Source organism: Cyprinus carpio, chromosome B16 (genome assembly GCF_018340385.1).
Source record: "Cyprinus carpio isolate SPL01 chromosome B16, ASM1834038v1, whole genome shotgun sequence".
NCBI lineage: Eukaryota > Metazoa > Chordata > Actinopteri > Cypriniformes > Cyprinidae > Cyprinus > Cyprinus carpio.
Window position 1 is genome coordinate 26,977,458 of NC_056612.1, and position 12,253 is coordinate 26,989,710.

General features: G+C 32.7%; 1 protein-coding gene across 1 annotated transcript in view; it reads right to left on the reverse strand.

Annotated features, from left to right (window-relative positions):
* LOC109083959 (protein argonaute-1-like) overlaps nucleotides 1–12,253 on the reverse strand; it is a 29,903-nt gene that overhangs the window by 14,030 nt on the left and 3,620 nt on the right. Inside the window, exons 2-9 of the mRNA XM_042741758.1 lie at nucleotides 9,871–10,057; nucleotides 7,032–7,152; nucleotides 5,958–6,139; nucleotides 4,468–4,604; nucleotides 4,244–4,378; nucleotides 2,706–2,793; nucleotides 1,738–1,885; nucleotides 1,541–1,660 (exon numbers count right to left, since the gene is read on the reverse strand). Coding sequence (XP_042597692.1) covers nucleotides 1,541–1,660; nucleotides 1,738–1,885; nucleotides 2,706–2,793; nucleotides 4,244–4,378; nucleotides 4,468–4,604; nucleotides 5,958–6,139; nucleotides 7,032–7,152; nucleotides 9,871–10,057 — 1,118 coding nt within the window. The remainder of the gene's footprint in view (nucleotides 1–1,540; nucleotides 1,661–1,737; nucleotides 1,886–2,705; nucleotides 2,794–4,243; nucleotides 4,379–4,467; nucleotides 4,605–5,957; nucleotides 6,140–7,031; nucleotides 7,153–9,870; nucleotides 10,058–12,253) is intronic.

Genomic DNA, 12,253 nt, shown 5'->3' on the forward strand with positions numbered 1-12,253 from the left:
AGTCAGAATTGCGTGATATAAACTCATAATTGCGAGTTAAAGTCCAATTTTGAGGGTGGGAAAGACCGATGCGCTCTCAGAATTGTAGTTTTGTAACTGTAGTCAGCAGTTCTGACTTTATTTCTCAGAATTGCGAGTTCATATCTCACAATAATGACTTTTTAACTCACAATTGCGAGTTTATATCACGCAGACCTGAGAAAAAAAGTCAGAATTGTGAGATAAAATGTCGCAATTACCTTTTTGACTTTTTATTCAGTGGCGGAAATGGGCTTCCATACATATGAGATCATGGTTTCCGCATCTTCCTCGTACTTTCTATACTAACACAACATACTAAAAACATCCACCACAAGCATAAAACAGCCAAAAAACATAAAACACTCAAAACACAGAAACACGGAAAATTCCGAAGCCCTGTCTCATGAATAACAGAAAATTCTGTGTTTGGCAGGGAAAGAGTTAACCATAAATTTTATTGAATCATTCTACATGCAAACAGCAATAAAAGTATAAATATATATGCATATATACAAGTATTATATAATTTGTTAGTGCATTTAAGATACAGATAAATTAATCCAGAATATTATTTTAAAAGATGCGTTTTTTTAATCATTTACAAATACTGTGATTTTTTTCAAATGTTGTGTTGTGAATGTTGTGAATATGTCAGTCTTGTTGATCTTAGTTATAATTATGGTTCCTTTGATTGAACAATTTAATAGCAAGCCATTTAATAGCAAATGCTTAACTTTCAAGATGTTTTTTGAATACATGCATAAATATTGAGAAGTTTTTGCTAGATTTTCCAGAATATTATTTTAAAGGATGCTGTTTTCTGTCATTTACAAATGTTGTGATTTTTCATATGTAACAAATGACTAATATTGTAAAAATATATATAAGTGACCCTGGACCACAAAACCAGTCTTAAGTGTCAATTTTTCAAAAATTGAGATTTATACATCACCTGAAAGCTGATTAAAATTTCCATTGATGTATGGTTTGTTAGGATAGGACAATATTTTGTCGCGATAAAACAACTTTTTGAAAATCTGGAATCTGAGGGTGCAAGAAAATCTAAATATTGAGAAAATCGCCTTTAAGTTGTTCAAATGAAGTTCTTAGCAATGCATATTACTAATCTAAAGTTAGGTTTTGATATATTTACAGTAGGAAATTTACAAAATATCTTCATGGAACATTATCTTTACTTAATATCCTAATGATCTTTGGCATTAAAAAAAATAATTTTGACCCATACAATGTATTTTTTGCTGTTGCTACAAATATACCCCATTGACTTAAGACTGCTTTTGTGCTCCAGGGTCACTTATATGTTGTTGATCTATTTGGCAGCAATGGTTAAAATAAGGTGTTCTTTGATTGCAAAACTTTATGCGTAACTATTAAGATGCAAACCACGTATCATCAAAAGCCTGAAAAACATGCATTTCTTTCTTTCTTTTTGCTTTATTTTTTCAGGGGTAAAAATACCTGGCGCGTTTCCCGCTGCACACTAGAGGTCAGCACTCACCAGTCTGCTGATCTCCTCCTGTCTGTCTGGTGCGGATCGCGCTGTGGCTTTGATCATGGTGGACGTTTGATTATCTGTCAGTTTCTTGATGCACCGCTGCCCTGCTACAATATTACACACCTGCGAGAACAGCAAACCACATCAGAACAGAGAAGGTCGTCTGTGGCCGTTCTGAGTGTACGGATAACAGGACTGACCTCCAGGGGCAGGTAGGTGTGTTTCTGCTCCTGGCCCACCTGTAGGCAGGGCAGGTGGGGGTATTTGAGCTGCAGGTTGTACTTCTGCTTGAAGTATTGAGCCACGGTACATTCCACCGTCTGTCCGCTCTCAAGCTGCAGGGGAAACCTGGAGACACCAGCGACAGGATCTTATTAGACAAACTATTTGACTGCAGAATACAAAGATGCATTTCAGACAGACACAGAAGTAACTGTTAAGTAAGAGGGTTAACTAAAATTTAAAAAAAAAAAAAAAAACATTTTTAATACCTGAATTAAAATAAATGTTAACTGGAAAAAAAAAAGAAATATATATATAAATATATATATATATATTATATATATATATTATATATATATATATATATATATATTATATATAAAAAAAGTAATTTTATTTTAGCTAGTTTCCAAGGCAACATTTTTTCTTTTCACTTGACGTACTAAAATAACTAAACCGAAAGCTAAAAATAAAAATTCATTAAAAACTATACAGATATATTTAAAACAAAAATGACTTAATTAACATGAAAGCTGTTTTTAAAAATGTATTTATTTTATTTATTATATAATGATATCATTATTTTACTATTTTAATTTGTTGTTGAAATATAAACATTTAAATGGTGCCTTTAATAAAAACCCGTTTTCCTGAGAGATTGAGAGAAACAGACATTAAATAATAAAGACAACACAATAAGTAAAAATATAATGGATATGTAAAATGGACACATTTAGCAAATCCTTTATTTATAGAGACACCGACAAGCCAAAATGCACCATTGTAGAAGTGCTAATTATAATGTCATGGTTTCAGTCAACGATTTCAATCCTCCGAAACTGAAGATTCATTGAACATTTTCAGGAGTTAGGACTAATTACTAACTCAAAGCAAGACCATTAGGAAAAATGGAAAAAGTGTGAAATATTCGCAGCACAATACTCACGTTTGGTGACTAGCAGGGCGACGTGTGACGTTACAGACGCGATACTTTCTTTTCATTTGACCACAGTGCGTAACCTCCACCTTCAGACCTGACACCATCAAAACACGAGTTAAACAGTGCTATGAAAGCTTGTAGAGGTCATTCTTTGAGGTTTTTAAAACAACAATTCAAACCACAAAAAAAAAAAAAAAAAAAAAAAAAAAAAAAATCGAATGCATTATAAATGAACTGCATATATTTCCAGTGTCTGATTTAATTGAGAGACAATACGTCTGTGTTATGTTTTTCTTCACGCAGACACTTTATTTAGCAGTTTTCTGCAACAGATCCAGCACCATTTCAGCAGAGTTAAGTAAATAAACATGGCGCCACTTCCAGGTAATTACAGCCTTCAGCGTAAGACTCAAATGAAAGGCCGGATCCACAATAATTCCTCTTGGAATGCATGAAGATGGTCAGAATTCAGGATTGCATCATTCATTTTTAATTCAATGTCTGTGTTAAAGCATGATATCAAAATGACTCATCCAAGACAAAGCCGTGGCAGGACGCTGAGATCATCCAGTGACTTCACCGGATACCTCATCTCAAACTATCAGGGGCGTAATGGAACACATATTCATAATGAAATTTTCTATACAGCTCTTTCTGTTCGCTACGCATGTGTAGTGAGCGAACGCAGTGTTGTTTAAAGCAGTGCATGTGCAGAACTTCTGTGTGTGGAAAGTAATATGAAATGTACACATCCAAATAGGGCTGCGTGGTAATATGATCACGATATTTTATATCATACTATATTGATATTTTCATGCATTGATTGCAACGTGATTTCCACATGCCTTGTAGAATGAATGTAAACATGACTTATTTGTACACGATTAAAAAGTAGCTATAAATCCACACAAAACTTGTTTTATTTTTCCCCTAAATTTGGTGTTTTGTGTGGAATTTCATTTTTTATCAACAAAATTGGTGTCTAATGAATTAATAAAATGTAATAAATCTTAAAATGTATTCAAATTAAACAATAACATTAAATCTACAACAAAACTTTGCATTTTTATTTTTTTGTCAAATAAGATGCTGCACAACAGAACTAAAAAAAAATTACAACATGAAAGACAAAATAATATAAAGATATATACTGACTAAAATAAGGTGGCAGAATTTAAAATCTAGTAGCCTATTCACAACAGAACCATAAACTAGAGTAAATAAGTGTGCTGCAGCAGGTTGAAACCATACTGACAGACTTTGTTATTTAAAGTCAGAATCGTAGTTTGTCCAGTAAACCACTATTTAATAAAAAAGAAGCAATTTTATGTTTTGTTTTTCTCTGCTGTGCCGAAATCATACCAAAGCGTGACTGCAAAACTTGGTTTGAAATGTCATTTTTGTCTACTGGTTAACTCCTATAAAACACTTTCTTAATGGTTGTCAGGCTGTTACCAAGCAGTTCCAAAAGTTGTTCTTAGTAGTGGTCGCCAGGGTATTTTGTTTTGATTGTTAGAATGTTGCTAAGGCGTTCAGAAAGCCACCTTTGATCTCCTTGGTGAAGCGGACCCTCTGCGAGTCGGTAAGCGTCTTCGGCTGCTCGTCGATGTTGCGGATGTCCAGAACTTCACACATGAACTCAATGACAGGCTGAGCTTTATAAAAGGCTGTTGCAGATACTGAGAACAGCAGAAATGGAGAGTTTGAATGTACACAGCATGCATTCAAGCACAAAGAGCAATTAAGAGATAAAAGACGTCTGTCATACCGTCAATGTTGAGCATCATCTTCCACATGGCCGGCCGGACAGACTGATGGAAGCCGAACCACACCTCTCTGCCTCCACCAAGAGGATGATAGTAGCCTTCAGGAGGGGAGAAGAAGGAGCGTCCCACTGGGGTGTACCTGCAGACGGGACGGTCGGTCACAACAGTTAAGACAGTAAAGCTAAAAGTTCCCATTTGACTGAGTCCAGTAAACCAATGCATGTTTAAAAGCAGCTTCAGGAATGATTTTTGAAAACTGAGCTTTAAAACTGAATTTGATTTGATCCGATTCAATTTCAAATAAATATGCTATTGTGTATTTTTTTAGTGCATTTGTAGGATTATGTGAATGGTTCTCCTAATGTGTCTTAGGTTATAAAAGAAAAGACAAACTACTTAAGATTGCTTGTTGCACCAAAAAGGTTAACATTTTAAATGTTTAAAGTAATCTTTAAATTAGTGCTGTTTAGATTAATCGCATCCATAATAAAAGTTTTTATATGTGTGTGTGCTGTGTATATTTATTATGTATAAATACATAAATACAAACACATGCAGGTATATGTTTAAGAAAAATATGTTATGTTTATATATTAAATATTTTTATATATAATATAAAATATTAGAGTTTGAAAATATATAAACGTAAATATTTTCTAAATATATACTGTGGGTTTGTATTTATATATACATAGTAAATCTACACAGCACACATACATATATAATGTAAACAAAAACTTTTATTTTGAATGGGATTAATCACGATTAATTGTTTGACAGCACTACTTTAAATACAGGCTACTTGGAACATAACAAAGAGTGCAATGTGCCAATAATAATAATTATAATTATTATAATAATAAAAACAGCAATGAGTTTTCTTGGTCTAGAAATAACAATTATAAAATTCCTCATAATTTCCAGGTTCTCCATATAATTGAATGCATTTATTAAAAAACGTATGATACTTGCTCAAATTATGATCCATTCCATTTTAAACATGTAAAATCTTTCTTGACAAAAACAAATTATTCACATTTCAAAACTATTATGGTCAACTAAAACTAAAACCTTAAAAAAAAATAATTTTGTTATTTGAAATAAAATACATTTTTTTTAACTCGTTTTATTTCAGTTAGCCAGGCAACATTAGCCATTTTCATTTAGTTTAACTTATACTGAAATAAACTAAACTAAAACTATTTATTATTCATTTTATTTATGATTACTAATAAAAAAGCATATGAAAAATGACAAATACAACAAAATTACTGAAACTTTAAAATTAAAATATAAAAATTATTCATTCTAAAACTACACAAATTACACAAAAATGACATACTTTACATTAAATTACATTACATAATACAACTCAAGATTATATGAATGAACACTGTATGCATCGGCAGAATCGATGGCTCTGAGAAAACGAGTGAATCGATAGTAAGCCGCTAAGGTTTGTCTGTGACCTGTCAGTCTGAGAGCAGCGTACCTCATGGAGGCCAGGTGTCTCATGGCCACGTCGAGAGCTTGGACAGAGTCCAGCGGGACCTGCAGACGTCCGCTGACCAGCGTCTCCTGCAGCAGCCGCCACGACACCTTGGCCAGCCAGTGAATGGACACTTTAAAGATGCGATCCTTCCCCTCGCCGGGGATGGTCACCTCGAAATCAACCTACAACATCAGACGAGAGGCCCAGGATGACAACAGCATGAAACTGGATTAATTACTTTACATAAATTACAATCAAGGCTAGGGATGGAAATCACAGAACAAAAATCAAGATGCTCTGAAACCAATTATCAAATCGGAGTTTTAGAACTGAATCACTGAAACAGACAGTTTGAACTGATTCACAAAAATGAATCAAAACTAACTGAAATGGAACCTTAATGACAGGAACGTGTAGGAAATTTGTAGGATTTTCACAATCCTTAACCCTGTAAAACCTGACATCTAAAATAAAAGTCTTTAAGTTTGCATGCGTGTTTGTTGTTGAGCATCATAATTCATACACATATCAAGGGCTTTTATGGCTCATATAATCTGATATAGTGTGATTGTGGAGGGAAAAATAGTCCATTTTATTCAGAGGCCCAAACTGAGTAAATATTTGCGATTTGTGGCAGATGCTGATATTTGCATGAACAAAACGTGATGAAATTCTGATGCTTACAAAAAAAAAAAACAGTACAGCAGATACTTACATGAAATGATATAAATATCAGTCGTCACTCTTTATCTCCAATAATAAGTTTTAGTAAGATGATATTTTTTTAATGCTTAGTTTGATGATCCAAACATATAATGCAATACAATACAATGATGATTGAGAGATGAACAAATAAACGTTCCTCAAAAACCTGACGATTACATTTGAGACTCACTGTTTTTTCTAAAAAATAAAAATAAATGATGTTTGGATAATCAAGTAAACTTAAGATGCTTCAGTTCAGCTTTATCTGGTTCAAATGATCTCCCCAGTAATCACTATGAATGTATTGTGAATCTTTTAAGACTAAATGTTATTTGCTGTGAATATGGCAAACCAAGCTCTTTTACATACCTTTTCGCTGCCTATAGGTAACGCTAAAACAGTGTAGATATTCTTCTTCCCATCATACACCGGCTTTCGGTCACCAAAGAGCTGCGGTTTGAAATGCTGGACCATGTACTCCACAACCTCCCTGTGAAGAGTCACATTTAGGAGAAGATTGTGACTGACATATGCAGCAAACCTGATCTGAAGATTATTTTGTGACGATGACCGACTGTATGTGACACTGTATGTATGTGATGATAATTCCACACCAAGGCTGCAATTATTTAATGAAAAATACAGTAAAAACAGAAATATTGTGAGATATTATTACAATTTAAAATGTAATATATTTCTGTGATCAAATCTGTATTTTCAGCATCATTACTCCAGTCTTCAGTGTCACACTATCTTAAAAAATCATTATAATATGCTGATTTTCTGTTCAAGAAACATTTCTGATTATTATCAATGTTGAAAACAGTTGTGCTGCTTCATATTTCTGTGGAAAGTTCAAAAGAACAGCATTTATTTGAAAGTGATATCTTTCGTAAATTATTATAAATGTATTTACTGTCACTTTTGAACAATTTAATTTGTCACTGCTGAATAAAAGTATTAATTAAAAAAAATAATTAATTAAAAAACATTTACCTGACTGCAAAATTTTGATGATAATAATAATAATGTATTATATAGTTTTTAAAATTATTTTAATACTTTTATTTATTGTATTTTTATGATTTTGTTAAACCTACTTTTTAAACATGCATTTAATTACTGGTGAAATAAAATATGTGAACAAAAGGCAATGAAAAAATTGTATGTACTTCCATACACTGAATATTTACTTATATGTATGTGTGTGTGTGTGTATATATATATAATATATGTGTAGCTATATATATATATATATATATGATATATATATATATATATATATGATATATATATATATATATATATATATATATATATATATAATATATATATGTATATATATATATATATATATATATGGATATATATATATATATATATATATATATATATATAAGAACAACTGATGAGCTGTAACAGACTCAAACTTTACTCTGTAGTTTAAAAAAAAACTGTGCTTTTTACATTACAAGCATCCTTTTCTGCCTCAGAAAGTGTTTGATATTTAAGGGTCTGATGGGATTGTGGTGCACAGAATTTGGCTCAGGCGCACACATGCACTGGTGACGGCACAATGATGTCACTTTCACACTCATCCTCACACTTGTGCAGACGCGTCGAGAATAAACCAGGCTTAAGTTGTATTTAACTCAGAAGGCAGACAGCTCGGTTGAACTGAAAATACAGTTACAGGATGAACAGAACTCAAGCGTTGCCTGCACGTCTACAGCAACACTTCATACTAAAAACCTTTTGAGGGAAGAACAGCATGAGGAGGTTCCTTTCTAGGTCAAGCTTTATGTAATTGAGATAACTGAAATATTTTGACCGTGCAAATCTGCAGGCTTTGATTCTACTGACCCCAATGATTTTAGAGAAATAGCTGATGATAGGGGAAACTTTATCTCAATTCATACCGAGGAAAGACTAAGCCTGTCAAGATTATTACATAATCAAAAGCTAAACCTGATGCTTTGTCATCTTGAAATATTTTGAAGGCTAAGAAAAAAAAATAACTGGCCAAATTTAGTCTGAATTTCAAGTTATTGAACATTAACATCTTGTTTGTTGACAGTGTGAATGCAAAGTGGACTAAGACTAAAGTGGAATAAATAAAATATTTTTCATGTCAATCTACCTCAGATTCCAAAATCAGCATGATAAAATGAAGAAGCTTTTAGTTTTATATTTTCAGTTTTCATTTGAGTCATTTAGCTTTAATTTATATTATTTTCAGTTTTAGTAATTTTAGTACTTCAAATTATTTTTTAAATTATTTTATTTTAATTTCAGTAAGTTACTAAAATATTATTTCTACTTTTTGTGTTTTTTTTAAATATACATTTTTCCATCTGATATTTATTTGTCAACTTTGTTTCGATAAACAAAAACAAGATAGCAAGACAATTATGACAGAATACAAAATAAATATTATTTTATGTAATTCTACCTGATTCCAAATACAGTGCGGGGTGTTCACATTTTAGTGGTTTTGTAACGTGCTTTTGTCATTTTTAAAATATTTTTATTTAGCTTATTTGTTTGTATATCTTAGTTTTATATTTATATTTATTTCAGTTAGTAGTTTAAGTTTAGTACTTAAACATTTTTATTTCACATAACATTTCTAATTTCTTTGTTGACAGAAATATATATATATATATATATATATACATGACCCTGGACCACAAAACCAGTCATAAGGTCAATTCATCATCTGAAAGCTGAGTATAATAATCTTTCCATTGATGTATGGTTTGTTAGGAGGACAATATTTGGCCAAGATACAACTATTTGAAAATGAGTGCAAAAAAATCAAAATACTGAGAAAATCATCTTTAAATTTGTTGAAATTAAGTTCTTAGCAATCCATATCAGTAATCAAAAATAAGGTTAAGACATATTTACGGTAGGAAATTTACAAAATATCTTCATGGAACATGATCTTTACTTAATATCCTAATGATTTTTGGCATAAAAGAAAAATCTATCATTTTGACCCATACAATGTATTTTTGGCTATTGCTACAGATATACTCCAGCAACTTATGACTGCTTTTGTGCTATAATATATATATATATATATCTGTATATATAATATAATATATATATATATATTATATAATATAAATATATATATAGTGTCATATAAATAGGTGACAGCCCTAGGAATGATTGTGGATGTTTCAGATGAAGAGGCATTTACCTGTTGACCCGTCGAGGACACTTATCAGGTTTGATGTCCACTTCATAGTGGTACACATCCATTTTTGGGATTTCCACCTCAAAGTAGTTGGCAAGCAGCTTGATGGGTTTGCCGACGGTGCCCATGCCCGGCCTGCGGGGTGCCTGGAACACCTGCTGCAGGGGTGGGGGGTACGGCCCGGTGGGCACTGCGGACGAGAGACAGACAGACAGACAGACAGACAGAGAGAGAGAGAGAGAGAGAGAGAGAGAGAGAGAGAGAGAGAGAGAGAGAGAGACGAGAGAGAGAGAGAGAGAGAGGAGAGAGAGACTGAGAGCGCGAGAGAGAGAAAAAAAAAGACATCAATAAGAAAACAGGATATAATAACAGAGACACATTTAAAAAAGAAGATCACAGGGAGGAGTTTGGGGGATTATGGGACTAGAGATATGGTGACAGGAGTGTGTATGGAAACAGGACAAAAGCAGGGGAAAGGAACAAAGAGGATGGCGACTAAAATGGGAAGGGGGTTGGAAGGTTGGAAGTGGATTCAAACCAAAAGAATAATTAAAAAACAAATAAATCGGTGTGAACCCTCCAAACAGTCAACCTGATGTTTTAAAACAGACTCTAAACTCTAACTGGGTGACATTAATGAACTTCATATTAACACTATATTAATATAGTAAGTTGTTACTGGTAACCATGAACTCTTAATAAAAAGCTTCTGCTTTAGTTTAAAGCCCCAAAGTTCTGCATTGGCATGCAGTGTTGGAAAAAACTACTAAAAAAAAAACACAACAATATTACTTCACTTACTCCCTAAAAAAAGTAACTAATTACGTTACTTAGTTACTTTTTATGGAAAGTAATGCATTACTTTAGTGTTACTTTTTAAATGAGCAGGGCTTGATTGTTTTTAATTAAGAAGTTCTATTTATACCAAATGTAAAAGCCCTTTCACACCAAAAAGTGTAATGAATAAACCTCAGGCTGAAGTGCGAGTAAAAGTAAAAGTAAAGTCACGTCGGTACAGTAGAACACAGGAGAAGAAGGTTCAACACTCTTCAGTTAAATTGTTAGTTTATCTGAAGTCATTTTTGATTATTAGTATGGATGAACTGGATCATCAAAGGTCAGCAGCAAAGAAATTAGTTAATAAAATGGGATTAGATACATTTGTGTTATTTAACATATTAAATTATTGCAGGTTTGCGTCATATTCTGAGTTTGCATTGATTTTGATGAATACTAAATCTGTTTTTTGTGAATGGGATGAATTAATGCACACACACATTTAGTCTAGAACTACATCATGTTCACACAGCACACACAATGCCTCTGTACTTCCGATTTCTCCCAATATGGGGACAGGAGACTTGTCAGTCAATAAATGGGAAAACAAAGTAACTAGCATTACTTTTTTGAAATAAAGTAATCTGATTATGTATCTCGCAACTACTTGTAATGCATTACCCCAACACTGTTGGCATGCATTGTTTGGGACCTGCTCTGTATTTTCACATCACTGCATGTGTCTTTGACTCCAGCAGTGATGTTGAATAATAAACAATAACATATAATCATGTACAGTTAGGATAACAAAATAAACAGACTTATAAACGTTTAAAATGGAGAAGAAAAGACCTTCCATGTGTTGTTGTTGATGTCACTTGTCCAGTCAAACACTACTTTGTTTTGCTGGAAATTTATTTGTCACTTTGCTAGTCAAATTAGACAGATGTCTGTGTGACAGGCCCCCCGCCCTCTAAACCATCTACAAATACACAGAAGGTCAAAGAAAATACACTAGCAGTGAAGCAAAACATGTTTTTTTTTATATTTCAGTTTTAGTTTTACTAATTTTAAGGGTTTTTTTTTTTATTTCTTTCATCTATTTTTTTTTTCAGCTTTACTTTCATAAACAAAACTATATTAATAGCGTTAGTTAGTTAACAATAACAACTATGGTTGGGTCTTTGTAGATAATGGTAACTTCAACACTTTTCCGTGTTCTTTTTTTTATTATTATTCATATAGGTTATTTTTTTCCATGCTACTTTATTCTATCCCATAAGTATAGAGACAGATAATAATTATAAATAAATCACTCTTAGGTTGACATGGTTTTAAAACAGATTTGTTTGAGCATATCAACCAGCCTATAACAAAACAACATTCCACCAATGGCCAGATTTGGGAAACACGTTTGAAAACAGTCATTTTGCGACTCACGTCGGTGGCGCTAGTGGCACAGAAATTACACACGCCAACATTTTGATAACCACTTCTGTTGTCCAAAGTAAAATCTGCATCCTGAACCAAAACTATTTGCGAAGCACTAGTTTAAAGCATTGACGCCTTTAACCTCTCCGAAGAACACTCCCTCCATCATAACAAAGAC